The sequence below is a fragment of the Prionailurus bengalensis genome, chromosome A3, assembly GCF_016509475.1.
Source record: "Prionailurus bengalensis isolate Pbe53 chromosome A3, Fcat_Pben_1.1_paternal_pri, whole genome shotgun sequence".
Classification (NCBI taxonomy): Eukaryota; Metazoa; Chordata; class Mammalia; order Carnivora; family Felidae; genus Prionailurus; species Prionailurus bengalensis.
The window spans coordinates 115,755,892-115,783,487 of record NC_057354.1 but is presented as its reverse complement, the minus strand read 5'-3'; the positions used below and the strand labels follow the sequence as shown (position 1 = coordinate 115,783,487).

The 27,596-nt window shown below is 49.2% G+C and overlaps 1 protein-coding gene across 1 annotated transcript in view; it reads right to left on the bottom strand.

The window, feature by feature from the left end:
• Positions 1 to 27,596, bottom strand: part of CAPN13 (calpain 13) — a 60,789-nt gene that overhangs the window by 19,413 nt on the left and 13,780 nt on the right. Inside the window, 10 exon segments of the mRNA XM_043553337.1 lie at positions 5 to 41; positions 1,053 to 1,252; positions 3,443 to 3,454; positions 7,372 to 7,514; positions 9,110 to 9,270; positions 10,307 to 10,381; positions 14,020 to 14,105; positions 18,689 to 18,763; positions 19,700 to 19,874; positions 25,248 to 25,384. Coding sequence (XP_043409272.1) covers positions 5 to 41; positions 1,053 to 1,252; positions 3,443 to 3,454; positions 7,372 to 7,514; positions 9,110 to 9,270; positions 10,307 to 10,381; positions 14,020 to 14,105; positions 18,689 to 18,763; positions 19,700 to 19,874; positions 25,248 to 25,384 — 1,101 coding nt within the window.

Genomic DNA, 27,596 nt, shown 5'->3' with positions numbered 1-27,596 from the left:
CTACCTTTAGTGTTGTAAGGCTGAAATTGCTGCTTGGGTTCCTAGAAAACCAGGGAAACAGTGTGACAAAGGATGAAAAATTCACGATTTAAAGGAGGCTTGAATATGGAGGCACTGGACATTTATACCAAGGGTCTGAGTGGAGAGACTTCAGCACAGCAGGTCGTGAAGTGGGCAGCCATGACAGTCAGCAGACAGATAAACATCATAACCACGTATCTAGTCTTTTGATTGGACATCGTCTGGTCTTCAAATTATTTAGCAAATTGTTCCTTTTCACAACCAAGTACACATGCACAGTGACCCCCATTGCCAAGATGGCAGATAAGCTTTGTCTTATGTTCCAACTCTGGTGGCACAGTGGCTATCTGGCATACTGGACCGAGGCCTCATCCAAGCTCAATTGTAAAGATGGCCATGATGAGAGTAATGTCTGCCTCAGGTCCAACAGGGGGTAAGATGCCCAGCAGGGATATGTATTTGCTGATCCCAGTCTTGACCACTGACTTAGCAATGAAGACTCTCCATGATTGGGCTCTGTCTTTCAGGCCCATATTTCACTGTCTCCCTGATGTACCCCACCTTCCGGTCACATTTCAGACAACTGCCAGCCATGCCATGTACCACCTTCCTGTGCATATGGCTGACATCACTTCTATTTCAATAGGCTCTATGCTCACCCACTTCCCTGATTCTGGTCATGCTGTTTTCTTCAACCTGCACTACATTTTCCTTTAAACATTAGATTATGTTTTCCATCAAGGGATAGCTCAAATGCCATTTTCTCTAAGAAGCCTTCCTCAATCCCTCTTGCCAGATGTGGGTCCCCTTACTCTGTCTTCCCATGTGAGTCTGCACTCCCACTGAGCAATGGCCACATCCTGCTCAATAGTCTACTTATTGGTAGAGATTCTCTTGCCACCCTTTGTGGTGGGCTTCTTGCAAATGAGCCCCCCATGTCCCCTGATGCAGTACATGCTGCACAGGTTGACACAATGCGTTCTTATAAATTTAAGTGAAATAAAACAGTTTGAAACCCAGAGTTTCTGTACCTGTCACCATCTGGCATTTTCAGGAAGATCCGGAGCAAAAACTCAACTTCTCTGTATGTGGCGATGACCACCACGTAGGTCCCAGGGCTCAGACTGAAGTACTTTGTGAGGTTGCACTTGGTTTTAGAAACTATGCCCTTGACAGCATTTCTGAATTGAGAAAAGAAGGTGGGTGGCAACCTCTTCCAGAAGGGCTGGAACTGGAGGAAACATGAAGATGGTCAGAAAGCCCCTTGTGTGCATGCGCCAGCCTCCAGGAGAGCCCGCCACCTTCCAGACCCCACATCACTCACCAAAACAGCATTACAGGCTCTGAAAAGGGTGACAGTGCTTACCTGGACTTTCAAAATGCCACAGAGTTCAGACCGTCATTTAATAGAAACACTGACACCACAACGAGTGTAAAAAAAAAGTATGGCACATGGTTTCACCTCATTAAATCCCACAGTAGCCTGGGTTTTGGGGTTTATGTCTCTGCTCATATATAAAGACTTTCATGGAAACTAGTGAAGTTGTTCCAACACGGAATGACTTTTGGAGCCCCAGAAGCCCCTTCCCTCCTGAACCTTCCCCAGGATGCTTTGGACTGTATATAGCACAGCAGAGTTGGACTCCTTTATTCCCTCCATTTCATCTTCCCAGCAGAGCCCTGGAATTTCTTCTCATTGGAGAATAATAGGTCCTGATCATTTTCCTTTTATTTCAATATTTTCTTAGAGATAAGACAATAAATATAATGCAGTTCCCATTACCAGATGTCACATACATATTACATAATAAAAACCCCTTACTAAATAAATTTTCCCCAATACAGTCGAGCATGGGGGTTCCATCTAAAATGGTTATGCAGCGTGAAATGATTATTTGTGAGCTCTGCCTTGGGAAAAAACAGGGAGAAAGGGAGAGTTTCTTTTCACAGGGTGGAGACAGGGCTGAGCTAGGAGATGAGACGGGAGATAGGTCACTGTCCCGGGTGGGCAGAAAGGGTTGGGTGGAACCTCCACAGTGACTTTGCTGATACTAACAGTGATCCCAGTAGGTTTGGAACCTCATTTGCTTGAGCCCTTGTGGCAAAAGCAATGATGAGAACCATTCTACTCCAAAAAGTCAGCACTGCCCTGTGGCTCTGGGTGTGTGTGTGCGTATGTGTATGTGTGCGCACATCCATGAGTGTGCACAGAAGTGTGTGTACCTCTTGCAGTCCAGAATTTCCCTGCTTCCCTGCTCGCCTCCCTCCACTGCACTCTTGCAGCCTTTTCCAGGCTCCCTATCTTTCAGAGCAGACTCGCTCAGTGGCAGCAAGAAGCATGAGTAGATGGCATGGTGGTCTAGTGCTCAGAGGACCAGCATTGAATTAACACAGGCCTAGCTGCACAAAGACCTGACCCTGTAGTTCCAGGGATGGGTCTTGTACCTTTTCCTGGGCCGAGTCCCCACTCCTTTCTCCAGCTCTGGGAATTAAAACACTGATCTGTTCCTTGTACCCGAGTGCCTCCCTTTGAAACCCTTCAAGAAACTCCGCTTCCATGACCAGGGTGCCCAAAACCAAAATCAGATCCTAAATTCAACTCTGTGGCTAGGCCACTGGTATCAGGGGCCTCCTTGCTGCCTGCTTTTTGCCTGGGCTTCTGAGTATCCCCTGCTTGAAGATGCCCTGTCTTGCTTGACCTCTCTCTACCTATTGGGGCACCCCCGGAAGGCCCAGAGGAGCTTCCCTGGACCCACCAGCATGCTACAGGGACTACCTGTTGGCTGTGACTTCATCTTTCTCCCTCTCTGCCATCCTTGGTCCCAAACATGCCCTGGCAGCAACAGCCCCACAGAGCCCACATCCATTTAAGGAGTCTGAGTGCCTGTAATTCCATCTGTCCTTCTCCATCCTTACTCTTCACTCATCCTGCACCAATGCGGGGCCTGCTTAGGAGAGGGAGCAAATTTGGTTGTAAGATAAGCTAGATATGCCCTGAAGGTGCATTTGCAGAGTGTGTATCCTGTTTGTGGTGGATCTAGGGGTGACGAAGAACATAAGGCTAAAGTCCCTCTAAGATGCCCCTAGCTCTGCTTCTTTTTTTAAGTGGGAAAGAAAGGGCTCCATCAGTGTTATCTATTGGAGGCCAAATCCTTGAGGATAGTTTTGTGGTTCCAGACCCTCTTAGATGTCAAACCAGAGAGCAACTCAAGGGGTCCAACCCCCAGAACAGGACAGCAAACACACGTCCTGCACTGTTGACCTGTTCAGAGATTCTAAGCTTGCATCCGTCACAGGACATAACAAGAATAAATTTGCAGCCACGAAACAGCAAGAGATGTGCCAAAGTTATGGTGTTGGAAGAGGCATAATGCTTTACCGATGCACAGCAACAGAGGCAGGAGAAGGGGCTGAACCGTACCTGAGGGTCGACCTGTGGGGAAGAGAAAGAAAGGCAGGTTCAGGGACCTAAACCAAAACTCAGGGGCAAGCAGATCCCAACAGCCAAGCTCCGGACCCTGCATTCCTTCTTCCTGGGCAGCCAGCCTGTTCCCTGCACCCCCCAGGGGACGGGACCATTACTCATCCCCTGTGCAGAGATGTGAAAGAAAACCTGACCCACTGTAGGTTGTAGGGGGGTCAAGGGGGAAGGAAACTCAGCTCAGCCAGGTGTGGTTACTCTTCACAGCAATGATGATAAAAGAGAAGGGAAGAGAGAGATGTTAACAGGGTTGGAGGGAAGACAGAACCTAGATCAGATGTCAGTTTCTCAACATCAGGAGTTCCAACGTGAAGAAACTTCTTTTATTTCATCATACCACTGAAAGATACGGTGGGAATTTGTTCTAGGCCCCCGGTGTTCGTAAGGAATGTCTGTGTGCATCTGAATTGGGAAATACCTAGTTTTAATCTTGAACTGAATATTGCACTGAGGACACAGCCCTATTTTTAAGCCACTCTGCCATCTGCAAGATGCTTCTGTGTAATGTGTTGGATTGTCACGGTGACCCTGAAAGCAGATACTGAGACCCTGTTTTATGGATGTGGAAATAGTTCCAGCAGTCTAAGTGGCAGAGAAGGGAATAAAGCAAGCTGCTTTGCTTCCTTGGTGATTAAGACCCACCACCCGGCAGTGTCTTCTGCAGTTGGTGTGGGTTTCAGTTCTTTTCCTCTGCTGATCCTGCCTAACACCACCCACCCCAACACACACAACCATGTGTACAGACCACCTGATTTTCCCAGGCAGACTTTTCTGGAGCCCAAGAATGAGCTGGAAGCTCCCAGCCTGGGAGAGCAGCTTTGGGGTGAAGATGAAATGACTTGTCCACCCTTGTCCTTTTTCTCTGTCCTGTCTTCTGTTTGCATACTACCCATGTTTGTTCTGATGCAAGGCAGAGCAGTGCTTCCGTAGGAGTTGGGAGTCATGGGACCATGCCAGGGTGGGAGGGCCGTATACATTAGTCGTGCAAGCAGCACTGCCCGCAAACACCATCAGAGCCCTGCAGACTTCTGGAGGTCTACTTGCTGGCATGCACACAGCCTGTTTCTCAGCCAAACTGTGAAAGGAACCCAAGTGTCTCTTGAGCTGCCAAAGACTAGATGGTTCTCTGGTGTTCAGCTCAATCAGGATCCTGCAAGATCCACTGGGACCTCCTGGGAGCCTGAAGAGACCTCAGGTTTGAGTTCCTTTTTAGCAAAGTGTACAGCTGAGAAATGCATCTCTGTATTTAATCTCAGTAGATATTTATCTCAGTAGATAAATGGGCTCAGCAGTGTTTAAAAACAGATAGGATTATGATCTTTCCAGGGCTCCTGAACTGTAAAGACTTTGGGCAAACTGGTTAACACAAGGCTGCTATGATGTCCAGCTCTGGGGCACCAGACTCACAGGTGGCAATGTGAACAGCATCCCCAGTTGTGCACTGGGGCAGCCCTCTTTCCCTCTGTGGGCTCCTGTCTCTTATCAGAAGAGGGGTGGAGTCCTGTTTGGTGCCCTGAACTATTAAACTATTAAATCCTGGCTGAGTAGACCAGATGCCTCCATTCCTTCCCAGACCCTTTCCTTTGTTCTTCCCAGAAATAAGAGTTGGGGGTACTCTGAGGATGAGAATCCTCTCAGAAGGCACCTGAATCATTTGGGATTCTTGGCTGGAAGCAAGAGATACCAATCAGCGTGGGGTGAGCAGAAAGCCATTTATGGGAAGTCTAGAGGATGCAGCTGAGAAAGTGGGTGGGAAGGAGGGGAGACGGCTATGCAGCTGGACACCAGCCCAGGATCTGCCTACACTGCTGCTGCCGGGCCCCAGGATTTGCTGTACATAATCCCTCAGCTGGTTCTACCACTTTTAATGACTTCCTCAAGAGTCCAAACCCAGAGTGACCAAAACGGGGGTGGGCAGACATGAGAGGAGCATCTAATTGGACAAGTCTGGCTCACACACCTACCCCATTTGCAGCCAGGGGCTGGGGAGAGAGAGTATTTGGTCTCTTTGGTTGCCGCAGTGGGGAATTAGGCCCTGCCTTCTACCAAGTGGAAGACAGCGTTCAGGTGTCTGGTGGTGAGAAAGATGACAATTGTCCATGATTGCATCCTTAGATGTTCTTTTCCAGCCTCAACAGGTTTCAGGAACCTCAGAAGTACTGTGCCAAACCCCAACAATTTCTTTTCCATTGATTTCATGCAACTGGGAAGCAGAAATGGGCTCAGAACAGAACCCAAAGGGCTCTCCTCCTTCTAGAGCCAGAATCATTGTTTTCCTTCGAGCTGGGAGCATCACCAGGAAAGCAAGTGCCTCCGCCTTGCTGAGAGACCCAGACCGGGGACCAGGAGCTCTGGTATCAAGTACCTTCCCTTCTAGCTGGACCTTGGGAAGGCCACTCTTGCTCTCTCAGCTTTGGCTTTCATAGCTATAGAAGTAGTGTTTGAAGCGATAAGTGTGAACATGCTGAAGTACACTACCACCGTGAAGTCTTCTCATTGGAGTGAACTACAGCCAGGACTCAGGACTGCTCCAGCATGAGCAGAGTACCCAGGAGCCCTGCCTGTCATACATGAGTTGACCCATGGTTCTGACTGTTGCCTTAGTCTCAGTGAACAGGAATGAATATTATTCCTAGGGATGCTATAATCAGAGCCCCAGCCACAGAGGATTGGAGGACATCTGGTGCCCAATCCCCAGCTCTGCCATTAACTCTGACCATATCACTTCATCTTGCTGGGCCTCAGTTCCTTCAGCTCCACTATAAGGACAAGGGATCCTAGCATTTGATGGGTGCGGTACCATAGTTATCCAAGTCAGTCCATAGAGGGTGTGGAGCATATGATTTAAGAACCATACACTTTATCTTTGGGATGCGTTAATTTGGTGGGGCACCTGGGTGGTTCAGTCCGTTAAGCGACTGACTTCGGCTCAGGTCATGATCTCACAGTTTGTGCATTTGGGCCCTACCTCAGGGTGTGTGCTGACAGCTCAGAACCTGGAATCTGCTTCGGGTTCTGTGTCTCCCTCTCTCTGCCCCTCCCCTGCTTGTGCTCTTCTTCTCAAAAATAAATAAACATTAAAAATTAAAATTATTTGGTAAAGGAGGTGGGAGCAGAGGTATCAGATTTTCTTTAGTAACACTTTTAAGTAGTCTCAAAAAAAAAAAAAAAGAATTCTCCGATTAGCTCCTCCCAGTGGGATGGGTGCAGGCTGGTGGGTGGAAGGATGACCCCTCAGGAGCTGCAAAGCTGGTTGGGAGGGCCATGGGTGTGAGGAGGGGAGGCCAGGTAGAGAGAAAAACCTGGCTTTGGATGAGTGGCCAAGCATATATTTGCAAGCCAACCACCAAGACTGGATTTTGGTCTAAATACAAGAGAAAAACATACCTCCTGGTTTTACATCCAGGATTTATTTTTTCCTTTAAACTCCTCCCAAAGTTTAGCCAATGATTCTCAAACTTTCATGCACGTAAGCAGCACCCAGGGAGCTTGTTACAATGCAGATGTTCAGACTCCAGCTATAGAAGTTCAGATTCAGAAGGTGTTGGATGGTCCCAGGAATCTGCATTGTTAAACAGCTGGTCTTGGACCAGACTACTTTTTGGATAACAAACATTTGGGCTTGCAGCATACCAGGAAATGCTGACAAGTGACACGGTTAGGAGGTGTGTCCCTCTGTGAACTTGGTCAAGCCTGATCTCCTCTCAGGTTTTCCTGTAAATTTAGAGTTGAACCAGGTGAACTCTATAGCCCTTTGGGTTTTATGTCTGAGGTAGTTCAGTGAAATCTCCCAGCCTAGTCAGCTTCTCTCTCTGCACAAGGAATACACAAATGTCCGAAAGGGCAAGCCCTGAAGCAGGCTGCCTTACCTTGAATACCTTGAAGGTGAGTGGAAATTTCTCATCTTTTGCCTTTAAATTTTGCGGCATGATGTTGAAGGACATGACGACATTGTTGTCTTCCATACTCTCTGGCACAGAGAAGATGAACTGCGTGTCCCTCAGAAGTTCTTCTGCATGAGAAAGAGCAGTCACTGGAGCTCAGTTCAGCTCCTATGACTCCCAGATGGGGCCATGTTGGTTCAGAAAGCTCTGGTGGGTTGTATTGGACACTCTGGATTTGGAGACTAAGGGGCAGGCCCCAGGCCCCATGACTACTACTTATAGCACAAGCTTCTTTGTTTTGTGAGCCTCTGTCTCTTCCTCTTAAAAACAAGAAGGGGAAGAATATTCCCCACTGGGTGAAAATGTTTCTTAAAGTTGAGGGCTATTTTTAATCATAAGTGGAATTTCAGAATCCTCAGGTATGTATGAGCTTACACACTGGCGATAACCATCAGAGCCTGGAAATGATGTCAATCCCCAAGCACCAGGGGAGACAGAGGAAAACAGGCAGAGAGATGGTAATTCATAGCACTCCACTACCCAAGCATGCTCCTCAGAGCCAGGGCAGGAGACAGAAGGAAGGTGAGGACTGTTAGATTCAGATACATGAAAGAATGAAGATAAGTCAAGATAGAGCTGAAATCAATACGCATCCGCAGGTTTGGGTCACAACTGGGAAGCTCTGAGAGGGGAATGCGGAGACACAGAGGCTTCCTGTGAGGGCTAGACTACATAATGCATTCAAGTGTACTTAGCAGTGCAGGGCAGGTGCTCATGCACTGGCTCCCTTCTCTCTTTCCCTTGCAAAGAATCACTAAGAACAGCCCCCAAGGTACCATTTTGGTTAGTTCATTGATATGCACTATATCCAGGGAAGGGGACTTTGGCCCCACAGTCAGACAGATGAGGCTCTGGAAGGTGAATCAGTAAATTTGCTACCCAAGTATGACTCAGGAGTTTCTTAGAGTCCATCCATGACCACCAGAAGTGTGAAGATCCTTGAGGTTGAAAACAGGGGCACCCTGGGGTCATTCAAGCAAACCATTCTCAACAGGCAGGTGCTGGGTTAGGGTTAGGGTTAGGGTTTAGGTGCAAACACACCCACATTCACACTCACACATACGCAAACTTGTTTGTGTAGCTTCTCCTATGGACGATGTGTAAGCACGCTCAGGTTCATGTTCATAGGGAGCTATTTCACTCATCTGTGTCACAAATGGGGAGCAGGAAGTGCAGCGAGAATATGTGACCCTCCCAAGGTCACACTGAAGATTTACCTCAGGGGAGCCCAAAGACAGGTTCAGAGGTGCCCACCTCTGAGATCTCAGTATGCTGTTACAGGATGTACCAACCAGCATGGGACAGGAATGTTCTCCCTTATGTCTGGATGGGGCAAAGTGATGGTTTAACCCAGGCCCCGACTTTTGTCCAGTGTTGTTTCCACAGCTCCCCACCACTGAAGAGCGGTCAGCCTGTCTTTCTGGGAGGTGGGTGGAAGTCAGTAGGACAGTGGGAGAGCATGACAGGGCAGGGGAGGCACGCTTGAGATTCTCCCACCCAGCCCACCCAGCAACTGTTTCCCTTGGAGAAACACAGCTGTCCCTTTAGGCTGACAGATTCCTCTCCTTTCAAGTTCAGGCTGATGGTCCAGAATCAAAAGCCACTGAGACTTGAAGCCAGGACTGGGCTAGGGCTGGAAGCTTCCATCTGGCAGAATCATTACCAATGTCATCACTACCTGTGGTGTTTCCTGGAACTGCATGGTTCTTAAACATCATTTGGGACCATCTTTCAGGAGGCATGTTTCCATGGTTTAGACTGACTGGAAATTGGTTACATACGTATAGGCAGGAAAAGTTGTCTTGGAAATCTTGACATGACATCCTGTTATAAACAGATACACATCATTTCACTGGTTTTGTCCCTAGGGTGGGGGTTCCCATCTCCCCACTGTACCTTTGTCAATTCTAGTCTCCATGGACTTACCACTGTCCTACCCCAAGACAAGGGCCTTATTCTGGCTCATTCACTATCAAGTACCTTTCTGTTCCTTCCAGGGGTTGAGAGAATAGGACAGAATAAAATTTCTGGGTTCTGCATGTCTCTCTCATGGCCAGAAGGATGGCTCTTGTCTCTCTCCGCTCTGGGTCCTATACACTGTTAAGAAACGCCTTTCCCTTGGTTCCTTTGCCAAATTCATTGCTGAATCAGAATAAAATGGGTTCAATACCTAAAACCCCATCTTGTACTGTGATTACAGTGGAGATATTGGAAATATTTTTCCTTTCTAATTGACATTTGTCTTTCTGCTTCTTAATAACTTAGACCCAGTCTCCTCTTCACACATGCTAAATTTTATTTAAATATATTATTAAGTAAACCACAAACCTCTCAGGAAATGTCCGTATTATCCTTTAAGATGTGAACACATGGCAGAGAATGGGTTTTTAAAACATCTAGTCCTGCATAGCTGCTGGGCGAGGATATGGATGTCTCACTCAGAACTCTAGAGTCAGGGCTGGGAGATTAATACTGAATTGCCCTTTTGGAAGACTCTGGAACCCCAGGGTGAGACTGTAGGTCCTAATGGGATGGCGTAGAAGATACAGGCATGATAACCAGGCATCCTGGTTTTCAGGAAACTGTTGATTTCAAAGGTTTGGTGTCAGTATTCCCTTTTGCCATTAACATTTCCTGGAAGTTCTGATATTTCAGACTGAAATACCTTTCATGCAAAGAGAAAGCACACAAATAATTTCCCATCCAAAGCTTTCATGTCTTGGTGGAAAAAACAGTCTCCTTCTACATAGAGGTCTCTACAAAGCTAATCTCTAGTCTCACAAAAATGTAGGGAAAGGGGGAGGGATTGAGGGTGTGGGCAATAGTTAAAGTTTTAAAATGTAACTTTAAAAAAAAATACCAAAACTCGCCATCGTCCTTATTCTCATACAGCAGTCTTCTCCATTGGTGGTGGGTTTCCTGCCATTCTGGCGACCTGGGCACACAGAGACAGACCACAGGGTGAGATCTCCCAAAGCATTTCACTTCGGCAAAACATGCCCCAGCAGAAGTCCTGTCCCTCATTCCTTCTGGGGGTGCAGGTGGAGGGGGTCATTCTACCTAGTGACAGGATTCAGTCATTCTCTGTAGGCTGGTGGCTCCCAAATTGTCCCCAGCATGATCCTCTTTCCTGAGCGTTAGATGGATACATGCTAGGGGCCACGCCACATCTCCACCAGAGCCCATAGTGGTCTGGAAACCAACCTACCCCAAACCGCACCAGTCCTCTGTCTCCTCCCATTGCTCAAGTGAAAACTCAAGAAGCCACTCCCTCGTGCCCCCTGACATCCAAACAATCACCAGATAGCAATGATGTAGGATTCCACCTCTGAAACCCCTCTCAAAACTATCCACTTACTTCCCTCCTTCCTGCTGCCCTCCTAGTTCAGGAAGCCTCATCTCCTTCTTGGACTTCCCACCTCCCTCTCCATTCTGCCATCAAAAAGAATCTTTCTAGAAGAGAAATCAGATTCTGCCATCTCCCTGCTTAAAATACCTTTTCTTCTCAGGATGAAGTTAAAGCTCCCACATCAGAACCTTGGCCTCTGCCTACCTCTCCAGCCCTACCTGAGCGGCTCCCTACTTCCCCACACACCCCACACTTGAATTCTACCCTTAGATCACAATTGTCCTCATCTCCTTAGTAATACCTGTCCTGCCCCCACCCTGGCCTTCGCCATGAGGCTCCCTCTACCCAGGAGACTCTTCCTCCTTTCAGTCCTTTAACCCAATGTTATTCCTCTTTCCTCCTAAAAGGTACCTCTGCTGGGAAACCTTGACTGTTTCCCTGTGGTGTTCCCACTTCACCTCCAGAGTCAGTGTCCCTCCTTGGGACACACACGGCACCCTGTACCATTCCTGTCTCAGGACTTAGTGCCCTATGCTTCTAGTGCTTGTGGATTTCTCGCTGTCCCTCACTAGACTCCGAGTTCCAGGAGCTCAATGAGCATCTCTCACCATTACCTGATCACAGGGGCTGGCACAGGCCTTGGAAAACAGGCATGCAGCAGTTCTCTGCTTGCTTAATTTATATAGTTGTCCAGTTCATCGGGATCATGTTTTCCAGAAGCTAGTCCTAGGGTCTGTGAAGGAGGAGGCCCTCACAGGCAGAAGGGAGCAGCTGTCGCTCCCTCAGCCCCCTCCTAGTGGCAGAGACATGCACATAAGCAACAGGCCCCAGAGGCACAAACATGCAATGAATTTATCTCTAGGAGTGGCTTGTACCGAGGGCCTGGGTCAGCTCGGTGCTGGAAAAGCAAGGCAGGGACCACCACTCAGACTTCGGGCTTTCAGGCCGAGCCAGTCAGATGTGTTATTGTAAAATGGCAATTTTATAATTAAGTGATAATTTCATTTTCTGCAGTGTGTAAGGAAAAATAAATGTAGTGTAAATCAATATGCTATCGATTCACGCAAGTTTGCCTTTAAGTGTGTGCGTCTGAAATTTCAATTATGGCGGAGATTGGACCATCCGGCTCCTTCTATCCATTTTCACTCCTTAAAAAGTAGGGGGGAAATCGACCACCTGCATGGAGACTTGGCCCCGTTTCTGGTGGGAGATGGTGAGCCTAAACGTAGCCGTTGTGTGTGATCCTTCAGAGTTAGTGTGGCCAGGTGTACTCCCGTTCCCTGCTCTGTACACGACTCCCCTGTCGAAGGGCCTTCACAAATCCTATGCCCGTAGGGTGTAAGTCCAAATTTATGAGGTGACATTGGGCTCTCTGGCCCCAGCCCCCAGCATTTCTTTTCCAGGTTCTGCTGTTGCAGGTCAGTTTGCTCGCCCCAAAGAACACACTGTAAGTGATCCCAGCTCAGCACAAGGTCTATACTTCCCCCCACCTTCCTGGTGACCTCTTCCCAGGTGAGTCATGCTTTTTTTTTTTTCTGCTTGAGTTCAAGTTCGACTCTGTGAAGATTGCCCTGAACATACCAACCCATGGGAAGCTTCTCTTCCCTAATCTCTGGTGCCCCTTGCTGCCTTCACTGCTCATGAGATATTTAGCATAGGGGATGTGGGCAAATTATCAACTCAGTTAAATCTGTTGCCTCTTCTCCTATGCAAGGCACATGTGTCATTGACGTGTGCCCTTCCTTCACTCCAACCCCAACAGCCAACCTGGAATCAGGGATTCTGCCAGTCACAACACCCCTGGGCCATATTGGCAACTTGGGGTAATGACTGAGAAGAACTGGCAAAGGCCAGAGGTTAAGATTTACCCTGGGGGAGGAGGGAGGCTACCCCAGGGAAAGAGGAATGAATAAAGGCAAGATAAAAGGAGAAAGGGGAGCAGAGGGTAAAATAAAAACACAACGCTCTCCAGTGGTTCCTGCTGTTGCAAGTTCATCCCCCTTCTGCTGAGGGGATTCAGCAGCCCTGTTCTCCAGGGGGCATCTGAGACCCACCAGGTTCCTTCTATGAATCCATGTTGCTTATTCTCTCCCTTCCGCCTGCCCCCCCCCCAATGGACATTGATCTTATGTTTGCCAAGTGCCCACGTGAGCTGGCACACGCCAGCTGTTGGGGCTCAAAGAGGATCAGAGTGGCCCTTGCCACAGACCAGCCTGTGGCGTCATGCCAGGTTCTGGGCAGCCAATAAGCAGGACAGGGACACTGGCCAACTCTGTGTTTGGCTTCCAGAATGCACTTCTCACTGTATTGGTTTTTACTGCTCGTTGGGTCCTGTTCACCTGTTTGTCTGAATGCTTTGCATTTCCTTTCAAGTCTTCCTCTCTTTCCCACCACCTCCCCTCCCCTCGCCCCTTGCTGGCTGCCGGGGGAGCAGGTAACCTGTCACTGAGTGACCTATCACTGGCCATCTCATTCTTAATCGGCAAGGGGGTGGGGACCAGGGATCAGTCTTCTTGGCAGCTGAGAAATGCTAGCCTCGCTCCAGGGAACCACTGGCCACAGAGCTGGTCCCCACTGGCCAGCCAGGTCAGGAGAGTAGCTGCCTGCAACATAGCCAACGGGCATCTGACACTTACCTCCATTCACTTCTATGAGCAAGATTGAGTCCAGACATCAAGTGGGAGTCCAGATCAGTAGGGAGGATGGAAAACCCAGGTGGCCAGATCTTTGGCTCAGCTCCCCAACTGCCCCCCAAAATGAAGTCTTTTCCTCATGGTGTCATCAGGATCAGAATCGCATGGGATCCCTTTATGGGATGAGGCTCCTCCTCTCCATCTCTCTCTGCCGATAGAACTTGGCTTCTTTCCTACTCCCTCCCCAACCCTCAAAAAAAAAACAAACAAACAAACCCTCATTCTGGGTATGTGGGTTCACGGCGCTGGACTGTAACCTTCTGGGGGATAGATACTGGGTCTTGTCGTCTGTACATATCCCACAGTACACAGTGCACTTAGTGCAGAGAGCACACACTCGGTGTCTAATAGATGCCTGGTGAATGGAATCATGGGAATATGAGTTGGGCCCACAGCCGCACACCGGTGTGAACCGGACAGGCCTGCAGTGAGATCCACAACAGGGGAGACAGAGGCCACCCTCTGGGGGCGGGGTGTTCTCTGCATCCCAGGTCTTCAGGAAGGGTAGAGACAGGGTTTCAGAAGCCATACCCGTCTGCCCAGCGCCCTCTCCATTCCGTGTTGCCCCAGGGGTTCCACAGGCGGATAAGATCCTCCCAGCTCCCCCGGTACTGAATCTGCAAAGAACAGAAAAAGAAACTCTCAGGGCTCTCCAGCAAAAGTCAGCAGAAAGAGGGGATATGAATGCAGCTGCTTTTTACCTCCAAGGACTAATTTAACTTTTGACCTCATTTGGCTGCAGCCAGAAAAAAAAAAAAAAAAATTGAAAGGAAAAAAAAAAATCAATGTGTCTCTGCTGCCTGCGTGAGGTGGGAATGAGGGAGGAGGAAACGGCCCCTCTCTCTGCTCAGCACCTCAAAGGGTGGGCACAGCTTCATCATCCCGTATCGGTGCCTCCTGGAATGTGGGCTGAGACGTCAGAGCAGATCAACAGCATGTGGTGCTACAGAGGGGACAACCTGATGGGTCCCCAGCCTCCTGCAAGTCCCGTCCCCACCGGTCTCTCCATTCGACAGACAGGGCTGTTTCTCTGCCTGCGGCCCACAGGCAGCTGTGCCGGGGTCTCCATGGTGTGGTCCTGAGTGACGATGTGGAGGCTGCAGACCGAGCAGGAGCGGGGTGGCCTGGGGGGCAGGAGAGCCCCTCATAGCTCTTTTCAACCTGCACCCTGGCACTGCCCCAGGCCCCCATCACCCGGCCTCTGCCGGCACCTCGATGGGCTGAACTTCTCTTCCTTCCCCAGGCACCTCATGGTCACCAGCTCCCAGATACAGAGGCCAGCACACGTGCTTCTTCGGGCCACGGAGGCCAGAGGGCAGGATCGTTGACAAGTTACAACGGAACAGTCGCAACCCTTTGAACCTACATTCCCAGATCCAGAAGCCTTTGGCCTGGTGGGGGGGAATTAAAGCATGGTGCTGTTGTAGGCATGACACTGATCTGTGCTAAGGTCGTCTGTGGAGGCCAAGGCCTGCAGGGGTGAGAGAAGGGCCTCACTGGCTCAGTGGTTCCAGGTCAGAGGCGGCGGACAAAGCCAGAGTGCAGGGTCACCATATGGAAAAGAAATCCGCGTGTGAAGCCGGGCTGGGAGCCAGGTGCCGGCTGAGAGCATTACATCCTTCACCCCTCACCCCCACCCCCCGCAGTGGATGTTTATGGAACCCTCGTCTTGCACAGGAAGAAACGGAACACCAGAGAGGTTAAGCAACTTTCCCCAGGCCACAGAGTAAGTGGCAGAAGAATTCTCACTCCAGCCACTGTCAGTCTCCTAAGCCCAGGCTCCTGATTTGGAGATGGGAGCAGATAATGGCTTCAGCAATCCAGGGCCAGCTCACTCTCTGGTGGGACCACAACCCTGACCTCTCATCTCACCCCTGGGTCACCTGGCCATGGCCCATGTCATCACCAACAGGGCAGTGCCATGAAGGAGCAACGCAGTGAGACAAGGGCCAAAGAACTTGGCTTGGAGAAGGTTCTTTTCCATCCACTTCTATCTGGCTGGCGCCGTAGGGGAAGGTGCTTTGGCTTTTAATGCCACATGGGAGAGGAGAGGCTCCTGGCACATGCTCGGGTTTCCCACCCCTCTCTGTCCCACCCCTAGGCACTCCAGGCTTTGCACACACAGTCGATTTATTAACTGGCAGTGCCTGATGGAGCAAGGGCATGAAAAATGGTTGCCCGGTGGCCCAGAAAGCTTAATGAGCCACCCTCAGTGCCTAACATAGTCGGGGCTCAGTTGGGCACAGGGGAGACGAACGGCCAGTGAGTGGAAGGAGCCGTAAGCAGGGCTAAATGAGGCATGCAGATAAACACTCACCCCCTTGCCCAGGGGAGGCAGCGCAGAGCTAGGTGCATAATAAAATATGCCAATCTCATTTATCTTCCTGTGTCCCGCCCGGAGGAGGATGAGCAGATTAAAAAACACACTGCATTTATGGGCTGGTTTAATCTTAGCACTCATGGTCAGTTGTCACCTCCTCTTTCTGGAGGAGAAATCTTTAACCAAGTCAAGTTCCTGGGCCTTGGCAGGGAGGCTCGGGAGTCACACTCAAGACCAAGGTCACGACTACCTCTGAGAATGAGCACGTGTTTCACTCTCCTGGCTACTTACTATACCCCTGGCCCTGGTCAGTTCCCTCAGAAAGGGTATCCCTGGGTGAGAGGTGACCCGCGTTATCTAGTGTAGGATAATATTGCCTCATGTGTATTCTATTAAATGCTAGTTCTGCAAGCTGTTAATAATTCTTCTGAGAAGTGGTTTCATGATTAATGGTAGATTAAGACCAAGCTGTCCCTGTATTGTCAGTACTGGCCTTCTTAGAGCCTTTAACATGCTAATATCCACTGTGAATCTCCAAGAAGGGGATATAGTGAGCAGCATTTCCCAAGGGTATTTGGAAAACTGCTTTCACAGAGGATCTCACCAGGCTGGACTCCTTACAGCACATGCTAGGAGGTGTTAGCAGACCCTGAGTGGCAGGAGGGGTGGGAGGGGCAGGGGGGATGGACCATCCAGGACAAACAGTTTGATGGCCAACACTAAAGGGGAGGTGTCCTGTTTAGACTACTCACTGTGTTATAAGAACAACTCCTAGTGTGTGCTGTGGGGGAGCCAACATTCAGGCTATGAACAGAACCATCAGGAGCCCAAACCTTGATTCCCGTATTCACCTGTATGGGCTTAGCCCTAGGTGTTCACATGGTCACTCTATAACCTGGCAGTCACTTTTATCCCATGCCCAGCTCTGCGGGGACACACATTCCATGGCCATCTGGACCTCTTAATTCACAAGTCCCTTCTCCCCCGTGTTCAGAGGAGAAACAAAGACTGTCTCCATGTATAAATGGCCTTTTCCAGGAGTGGCAGAGACAGCACGCAGGTACCATGGCTCCTTCATTCCATGCCCAGCACCGATATCATTCTTCAATCACAGCTTTTCCACTAAATCTGGAAGCAGTGCCACAGTCTTGTTCACACATAATCCAAGCAGCACTGCCAATGGATCCAGGTTGGCACACGAGAAAACCGATTTGCTACCCGTAGCCTAGACTTTCCACACCTGGGACAGGGAGTCGTGGGAAGCAGAGTGTCTGTATGGCCTGGAGTGACGATGGTACTGGTCATCCCCTCTGAGAATTCTGAGACGGCCTTGGGAGAATTCAGGGGAGGAGAGTCTGGGGCTGCTGCATCTAGGATCTCTTCTGGCCAGGGTTAATCAGGACAACCTCCTCTTTGTTTGTGGGAAGAAATGTATTTTGAGCTCCTCGTATACATTCTATGATGGAGGCGGAGGTTCAGTGACATCATCTTCACAGGCCAAAGACAGATGCATTCATTCAGTCATGCAAGTGTACTCATCCATTAATCCAATGAGCATTTATTAGGTACCTACTGTCTCCCAGGTGCTGTGCAGAAGAAGCATTTTGTGATGGATCTCCTTAAGGAGAAGAGCGTAAGGCAGAAGATACTATCTTTGTTTTGTGGAACACTTGCCAAAACACAAAACGATGAATCAACTAACCTTAGGTCCCTGGACAGGAGGTGGACGGATACAGGGAGAAGGAAGGCAAATGTAAGAAAGCATGCCAGAAATAGAACCCGACACCATACGTTTTATGGCTCATAAATACCTGTGAAAAATGTACCCTGGAGCTTGGAACACTGTCTCTCAGGGCCCAGAGGACATCATCAGACCCCATGAGTTGCGGGAAATAGAGAAGACTGGGGAACGTGTGTGGGAAATCACTGTGTGTGGGAAACCACACAGCTGTGTGATAAGCACAGAGGAACTGAGGAGACATGATGTCTAGGCCCAGCCATTTCAAGTAGCTGTGTTAACCCTGACCTTCCCCTCGCAGGCCTCAGCTTCTCAATTATGGATGGAGGAGGCTGGACTTTAGCAGTGTTTTCCAGACCAAATGATACTGCACACAGTAATCACATATACTTTCGTCCACCTAAAGTCAGTTTCTGCATCAATGGGAAGAACTGTCCTCCTCCTCTGCTTCCCCCTTTTCCATGGGAATAAAGTCTAGCTGGGCATATGGTGGCCTAGCTAGAGAGTATGTTTCCCAGACTCCCTTGGGCCTCAGTGTGGCACTTGGTTGATTTCAGACTAATGGGATCTGAGAGGAAATGGTGTGTGTGTGTGTGTGTGTGTGTGTGTGTGTGTGTGTGTTCTGTGATGCGTGCTTCTCTATGGATGTATAACTGTTCCCTGGTCTCTTCCCTGGCTGGGAGAGGAGGGACTTGGAGCAGCTGCCCTGGGCTCACGGGTAGAGGCCCCATGTTGCAGATGACAGACCCACCTGTCAGCTCTGGGTTTGCCCGCTTACCTCAGAGAGAAATGAACCTTGTTTGAGCCCCTGTATTTTGGAGTGTCTTTGTGGTAGCAGTTTAGTTGACACATAACAAATAAAACCCTTTCAGAGCAAAACTTGCCCCAGGCAATTGGGTGGCTCATTCTGTTTTCTTTTGGGGCTAATCCCACAGTCTAGCTACACACTCAGCCTGCCTGAGATCAGGTCAAGAATGGCAAGATCGCTAGTAGGCATCTGGGGATAAAGATGCCGGCACCAGAGTTTCTGGATGAATAGAAGGAATATTCGAGGCCGTCCACATTGAGCTTGCTGAAGGCATGTGATGCTGACCCCTGCTTAGAGGAGCAAGAAAACAGGGCTCAACCCCCGGAAGCCTTACCCGCTCGGCTCCAGTCACTGTGTAGGCATGCTGACTCACCAGGCCGTCTTCCATTCTCCTGGCCTCACCTGTTGGCTTTAAAGGACGAAAGCAGACCAAGCATTAAGCATTCACAGGCTCTTCAGAAAAATAGAAAAGCACAATTCAATGAGCAGCTAAGCTGTGGTGGGATGAAAAGCATCCCACTGACTCACACTGGAACGGCATATGTTCTTGGAACTCTTTTCTAGAGAGGCAGAGTTTGAAGGCTGCTGGGTGGTTGAGGCCCCAAGCATTTCGTACCTCAGGGGACTGCCCCATTACTGACAGAACCCCACTGAGTCCCGAGGCTGACCTGGACTGTGTGCTCCTCCAGTCACTGGTCACCAATGACACACAGCACAAAACACGTCAGTGGGGCATTCTGGGGGAGTCGGGAATACCCACCACCCCCGTGCCATGAGTAACTAACTGGGGTGCAAAATGCATATTAGTTTTCAGGTGGCATTTCAGATTGGGGTGTGTGACTCAAAGCTCATGTGTTTACAGGGTGAAGGAAACATCCTCACGGATAGGGGGCTGGCTGTCTCAGAATAGACTCCGAAATAATTTGGAGGATCACCCAAGCTTTTCAAAATGGGACACACTGACCTTGGGATGCTGTCTTTGGAGCTGGTGAGAATCAAAGAGTGGCCCAGTGACTCCAGACCCCACTGCTCACATGAAAGCACTAGGTAAAGGCTTTGGAGTCAGGCAGCAGCATCTGAACCCTGATCAGCCACTTGCTGGCTGTGTGATGGTGAGTGTTTTACTTGGCTTCTCTGAGCCCATTTTCCTCTTCTGTAAGTGAATTCTGCAACCCTTCTCCCAGAGGGAGGGCTGCTGTGAGGATTCAATCAGGCGGCCTCAGTGAAGGATGGTCTCCATGCTCTGTGACGTCTGCTTGGCCATGCCCCTGACTACCTGAATGGGTTGGTGGCTGGACATTCCTGGGCGAGGAAGGGCTCCACCCAGTGTCGGGAGTCTACTCACCGAGGCCGGGGTGCCGCAGGTCACCAGGGAGCCTGCCTTGGCTGCTGTCTTCAGTATCATCACCAGGTCAGAAGGAAAGGAGTGCAGGTCGATGCCGGTGACCACGCCTCCTGTGAGGTCCACCAGGGCATCAGGAAGGAAGCCGTAGTGCAGGTTGAGATAGGACCCATGAAACCTGGGAGGGGGAAAGTCACAACCGCCCCTGTGGCGACTTTGGTGAGATGCGCCAGGCAGGGAGGTTGCCCACCTGACATCCGCATATTGCCCAGAGAAGGAATGCCTGATCTGCACCTGCACTAGGGCCACCTGCCTTCCATTCACGACGATGGCGTTTCCAGCAAAGCGCCACTGTCCTTCCCCTGCTCAGCTGGGGCTGGGCGGCCTCACAAGCAGCAGTATTATGCAGAGGTCAGAGTGCAGGTGCTGGAGCCACAGGGCAGGGGCTGAATCCCAACATCTCCTTATATTTAACCGTTTAACCTTGGACAAGTTATTTAACCTGGCATGTGGCAAGCCCTCAATAAACACTGGATATTCTGGTGATGAATGTCCACTGTTTCCTGTTCAGTTTAATGATAGTGGTAAGTACTCATGTGAGGGATACTGTGCTAGGCACAGGCTGTTCAAAGATGGGCAACCCCCTGTCCCTGCCCTCCAAGAGCTCAGCCAATGACCCTGATGCCTGCTGTGGACACATGCAGCCTCTGTTCTCATGTAGTGTGAAGCATGGTCCAGAATTCCTACTCTCAGGACTAACCCACTCATCCCAGGATCATCAGGGATGTTAGTCAACTTGACTGAAGGTAACACAGGTGAGGACAAGTCCTACACAACATGACTTCAAAGCAAGCCACCTGGAACCCTCGTACATGTTCTGTAAAGCACTTCTTCCCACTCTTGTGTGGGGTTTCTGCCCCTTCCCAGGGTTATCACCTCATTTAACTTCCTCCCCATTATCCCCCAAACCTGAGTAGCCCTAGTCACTCACTAGAGAGGCCGACAGATTCCGAATTTAAGAGCCAAACCACTCACGTTCAACTCCTGGCTTCCCCTCACATGAGCTCTCAATCCTGGGCAGGAAGCTGAGACTTTCTAAGGCTCCCCTTGCTCAGTTGGGGAGTGGGCATGTAACAGTCCCTGCCTCGATGGGCTACTGTGCCCCTTCTGCCAGTTCTTGCATGGATGACATGCAGAAAGTATCTGGCTTGCAGAGTGCATGCTTGTTACATCACTATCAGGCACAGCAAGGCCACCCTCGTTCAGCAAGGCCACCCTCGCTCTGCTTCTACCTCCACAACTGTTACTTCTTTGCAACAGCCCTCTGCCATGGGGACATTTTCCTTAGAATGTCTACTTTCTGCCCTTGGGGTTCCGTTTGCTATGAGAGTGAGTGGATCATCTTGGAACAGAGAAGAAATGCCTGAGGGCCCAGGGAGAGCTCAGGGAGGAGCACACCTCTGAGTTTATCCAGGTAAGGACAGTGGGATGGGCATTCCAGGGAGGAAGAATCCCCGAGCCAAAAAAGCATGGTGGAAGGGAGCCAGCGATGGTACTCCTGGAAGAGAGGCTAGATGGACCACTGAAGCAGGCCAGACAAGGGCAGAATTGTTTTGAGAACTCAAGTTCCTGTCAATGGGGTCAACTGAAAAGGCTCCCAGGGAACCCTAAAATACAGGCAATGAAAACCCATAAAGGACATGGAGCTGAGGCCAGGCAGGGAGTGGGGAGAAGACCCTGCCTTCTGGTCTCAGAGCTGCCCAGTGGGAGACTTCCTCACCACTGCCCCTGTCACTCAGCCTTCTCACCAGAGACCTTCTCTTCTGTCCCTGGAGGGATAAGCCAAGGCCAAGACCCTCACAAGCTGGTGGCAATGTGGGGAATCTCTGACCATGGCTTTCTTTCTTGTCCTGTGAATCAGGGAGGGGGTCTGGGTCTGAGATCTTCCCTGCTGCCCCTCCAGGGGGCCTTCAGCCTTCCCTTCCTGGTCCTTCACTTGGAAACAGTAAGGTTGACTGGGTAGGCTTGTGGGGTCTTCCAGACCCTCTTATCTCACTATATCTCCACCTCTGCCACTGGGTGTCACTCAGAATTCACATAAGTTCGCTTCAGCAAATACATGTCAAGTAGCCAGTCAAAGCAGGACAATGTCCCAGGCACAAATGCCATGGAAGGCTTAAAAGAGTTTTTTTATAAAAGAAAGCTCGGGGCGCCTGGGTGGCGCAGTCGGTTAAGCGTCCGACCTCAGCCAGGTCACGATCTCGCGGTCCGTGAGTTCGAGCCCCGCGTCGGGCTCTGGGCTGATGGCTCAGAGCCTGGAGCCTGTTTCCGATTCTGTGTCTCCCTCTCTCTCTGCCCCTCCCCCGTTCATGCTCTGTCTCTCTCTGCCCCAAAAATAAATAAATAAAAAAAAAAAAGAAAGCTCTAGATACACAGAAGAGCCCTTCTACAGAAACTGCCATGTGACAGATTGATCTCAACTTGTTAAAACTGGTTCTTAATCTTATCTTCCTATCTCCCTAGACTCTTATCTCTGGGGTATTTACTTAGTCAAATTCAAAGTCTTATTCAATGACCTTATTCAATTCAAAGTCAAATTCAATGACCATTACCAAAGGGTCATGCCTAGTTGGGGCTGAATGCCTGACTCTTGATTCCCCACATGTATTCTGGCTCTGGTTCCTAGATTAGGAGGGGCTTTGCTGAAGGTACTGGAAGTTCACAAAGATTGGGGTTCTGGAGCCCATTCTAGAACCCACCAGTGTGACCTCCCACACTGCAACAGCCCCATCTAGATGCTCTCAAGAGCTCTCTCTGGCTTTAAACAGGGCTGCATCAGAGCCATTCCAGAAAAGCAGCCCAGGCCCTGTCCTGATACATTGGCCCACTGCTTTGGTGTCTATGGGCCTCCTCTGATACCTTATGCTTACAACAACCTACAGTTGCCACAGAGATACTCAATGCATGGGGAGGCCAGCCGCCCCTCTCTCACTGTCTCTCCACAATGTCCACAAAGCCTGTCTCAGCAGAAGCTGGGTATTTTGACAAGGAGTTATCTCTCTGCTTCACAAACATGAGCTCACAAAGACTGCTGATGCTTCAGAAACATGGCAACTATTCTTAGCCCCCTTTGCTGACAGGAAACAGAAAGGGAAGAAAGATAGAACTGTGTTCACCACACCTGTCATTACACCTTGTCACCTGAGCCCAGGAATTCTGAGAGCGTCTTGTTCTCGTCTCTGTGCTTCAGCTTCATTTGGGGGAAATGTCTATCTGCCCAGCAATGCTAGGAAAGAGCGATGAATTTAGACATCTAAATCAGAACCAGAAAGGATGCTGAGATGCTGTGACTCTTAATTGCCAAGATTCCATACAGGATGATATGCAGCCTATCAGATCTTGTCCCGCAATCTCCTATTTTATGACTTCTGGGGACAAAACCTTGCCAACATAGATCTGACTCGACTGATTCGTTTCCAGACTCCCCAGTTGCAAGGAGAGTTGAAAGTTTAGAATGCATGTGTTCACTGGCCTACATTCTTGGCGGGGGAGGGAAGGAGGGTCATCTCCATCTGGACGAATGCGTTCTCCATGTTTGTGCTGTGGTAATTGTGTGCCAGACACTGAGTCCCAAAGAAGCAAAGAGACAAATCTTTTTCCTATAGAACTGACAGCCTCAAGGGATGATGGAAAAGCACACAACAAGGGGAACACTTGACCTTGGGCTGCTCATTTCAGTGTTCTGAGCCTCAGTTTCCTCATCTTTCAAAGAAGGAGGTAGGGCTCGAGACTGACAGAGGTCCCCTCCAGCTCGGATAGCTCAAATTCTATTGTGCTCACTCCTGCATTCTATGATTTCCTTCTTTGGTTGGAGGGGAAAGCTTTTAAACAGCTTACTAGTTTGAAACATTTTATCCTCACTAGATTTCTTTAGGCAGTAGAATGTGGATTCTGGGTCCACTTTCCCATTTTCTTTTCAAGCTGAATGATTGCTTTAGGTTGACTGTTAACAAAATGGGGTCAAAGTCATCATTTCATTCCACAAGGTTTCTAATTCTCCAAGTGAACTGGCATGCTCCCCTTTTCACATAAGAGAAAAGCAAAGCCCTGAAGTGGGGAGGGCTGAATCCACAGTGGAAAGAAATGGCAGTGTTTGCGTAAGTCACTTAGAAGCAAATTAACCTCCCCAAACATATGGATTGGTTCAACAACCTTGGCTGTTATCTCGGATTCATTCTCAAATGCTAATGAACAGCTCTTCTTGACACTGGAAATGAGCAACAGCTTTAGTTTTTCACAAGTAGGCTTGACAAAAAAAAAAAAAAAAAAAAAACCTCTTGAGATGCATGGCTGTTCAAATTGTAACCTCCAGAAGGGTAGAGACTGGGGTGGTCTGTGGGGTTGTTGGCATCCTCATGGCATAGGACTGAACTCAGCAGGGTCTTCAGTCTTCCTAACTGATGTGCCTGGGTCAAATAACTGAAAACCCCAGCAGATTCCATCTAGTGACTACCATCACATCACTATTTGGAATTTTGGCTTCCCAATCTGTAAAACGTGGTGGGTCATGGTGATCTTTGGGGAACCTGATTCTATGACACTCCAGTAATTCATTTGCTCCTGAAAGTGATGGTCCTTTTGTCCCCTAGCATTGATTTCTAGCTCTGATGTGTCCCTCACCTGTGTAGGTCTCTATGACAGTGACATCTTCCACACAACATACAGTTTTGCTCACACCTATTGAAGCCAGTCTCAGAGTCTTTATCCTAGTTCCAAGCACAGTGCCTGGCCTATGGTTAAATGCCTAATAAACATTGTCTGAATAGATGCAACTCAAAGAGGCTAAATAAAATGTATGAATTGGGGTGTTTATAAGTCATTGAGCTTGTTAACACTAGAAGGTAGTCTTTGAATCATGGTTCTTGGACCATATAATAAACAGCAATTCCTGCCCTGTCCCCCCACACAGATCCAATCTCATAGTGGCCATTCCAGGCCCCCAACTGCCCCACCTCATTTTGAACTGTCCTGCCCCTTGGTCTTTGCTTAAATCCTTCCAATAGTTGGGAATAACTTCCAACATATCCCCTTTCTCCTTGCTGAAATTCTACCCATCCTTCAAGGCCTCACTCAATGCCATGTCCTCTATAAAGTCTAAGCCTGACTCTATGAATCAGAAAGTCAAGATTGTTTTCTTTCTCTGTCCTCTGATCAGACTTTGACCTGATATTATATTTTATTTGGGCTCTTATCCCAGCCCTTGAAATAATAGTGTTGTTAGTACATATCTCTGTCCAGCCTTGCCCTGCCCACTCCTTGTTACGTGCCTCTGGGTTCCTCCCGTGGCTCCAACAGAGCCTTATGTACAGTGATTGTTTATGAAGAATGCCCAGCTAGGTGGCAAAGGCTCTGATGCTCCCAGGGAATCATGTGCATTCAGCAGAGCTGCCAAAAGTCCTGGGCCAGCTGCTGTGGAGCATCCATCAGGACAAGCAGCTGGGCAGGTAAGGCCAGCATTGAAGCCCTGTGCTGAGGGGTGGGCCATCCTTACTTGGCATAAGCTTTCTCCAGCAGGCAGGGCCAAAACTCTTGGTTGTTGTTGCGAGGATGCACAAAGAGATATTCCCTGTTGAGGATAGGCAGGCGATCATCAACCACCACTTCAACCCAGTGGCCACACTGCCAAAACTAGAAGAGAGATGAATATATGCCTTAGTAGAGCTGCGGCAGAAGGGAGCTCCAGGGCCCCTGACCCATGCCAAACAATAACCACTGTCACCGCATAACCTCCCCAGTATAACAACAAACTCTATCCAGAACAAAATCCCAGCCGAGGTCAGTGGACAGGGGCCTGGCATGTCAACTTCACTGGACAGATGAGTCACAGGCCAAGTGAGTCAAAGAAAATACATGCTGAGAGGAAGGAGACTTGGGTTTTTGTTTGACTTTGCTACTAACTCTGGCCTCACTTTGGCGGGTCCTTTATGAGCTTCAGACACACAGGAGACTCTCCAAGTATATCTTGGGCACAAAAGGGCAACAGTTGCTGAATAACAAGGAGAATGGTAGATACAGAGTATTGTAACGGGGGACAGGAGAGCCTACCAGGGGCTAAAGGCTTGAGGGAGGCGGCAGGATTTAAGCAGGTGGCAAGGAGTTAGGAAAGGCATCCCAGATGGCAAGGACAGTGTGGGCAAAGGCCCAGAGGCCAAATGATGAAGTTTGCTCTGGAGGACTGAGCAGTGAGAGCCTCGCTCTGGCCTTCCTCAGCTCATGTGAAGATGTCCTGCCATCAGAGTAGCAGAAATCAAACTGGCTAGCACTGCTACCGCTAAGAGCACAAATGAACCAGATGTTTCTCTCCAAAACAGACTGCTTTAATCTTCAGTGTTCAACTCTTAATGGTTCACCCGGGGACATGACCAAATGAGGAAAATTCATAACAAAGCCAGCCTTTTGGAGTTTCTTGGCTGGTCTCCCCTGTGCTGGATAAGCAGCAGGGCTTCCAGCTTCAGGCTTGAGTCTTGATGAAGGCAAGCCTATGACAGGTGGGCTCAGAGTAAAGCTGGGTGGATGTGATCTATCATCTGCTTAGCAGTCACGGGAAGCCATCCACATGGCTTTTTCCACATCTGGGTGTCCCAGATGTTGGGCTGTTTCATCCAGCTGAGGATGCACTTCACAGTAGAGGAGACTGAGACAGAGATGTCAGTGGAGACAAAGCAAAGAAGATGTTTTCACGGTCATTAGTGAACTCAGTGCACTGAAGCTGGTTCCGGCACAGCTGTGGATTTGTGTCCCTACTGCAGTAAAATGTGTAGACAGGTGAGGTTAAAAGCCAACAGGGGTGTTACTAGGAGGAAGGTCATGAAATATGTTTGGCACACCAAGGAAAGCTAGAAGTGGGGTACTGGAAAAAGAGCCTGATCTGGATTTGGGGTTTAACTGGATAGCAAATGTAGTAGACAGTGGCCAGTTAGTGGAACTGTGCTTGAATACTGGTTTTACCTTTAGTTACCTGAGCAATAGACGTTGGGTAAGACACTGAATTCTCTGGGTATCAGTTTCCTTATCTGTCAAGTGGTGGTAAAGTATGAACTTCCTCATAGGGCTGTGACTGGGATCTGATGATATTGTGAAAGTAAGATCAGTTTTGAAAGTAGTAACTATTTTTCAATAGCTTCTTTCAGGACCTTGGATAGTGCCTGGTGCAGCATAGACTGAAATGAGTCCTGGCTTGAATGAGCTCCTCTGGTTGGTTCTCCCTTAGAATTCACCTTCACCCCAATATTCCCACATGAGTAATGCTGACCAAACTTGCTCTCCTTATACAAAGGGAACACCAGATAAGATCATTGTTCCCAGAAAGGATGCAAATGGTCAAGAATGAGGTCACCAATCTGCATTTCCTGGTTCACCTCTACTTGAGGAGGGCTGGCATCTGAATAGTGTCTGGACCCTCCAAGAAGCATGCTGGTGCCATTTTGTCAACACCCAGGTGTCAGAGGGAAGCCAGAAATATTTTGAGCAAAGGAGCCATGTTGCCTGGGCACTGGGCTCTTTCCAGAAAGCAGTGCCAAGTTCAGAGTGATAAGAAGAGAGGCACAGAAATCAATACCTCAGCTGTTTATGGAGAATTGTGGAACTTTCTCACCATTCAGAAGGGCAAAGAGTGTTCTGCTTGTGCCTCAGTTTCTCCTAACTACCTGTTACTACCAACACTGGCAGTCTAAGGTGAGCTCAGACAGTAAACCTTGCATCTTCTAGCTCACTCCTTAGTCAGATCCTTGGACGACCAGGATGAGCATCACCTGGGAACTTGTTAGAAGACCTAGTATGCAATTAGTTGGACTTTAGGAAGAGAATACAAAGTAAAGGAGGACACCAAGAAAAAAATGAA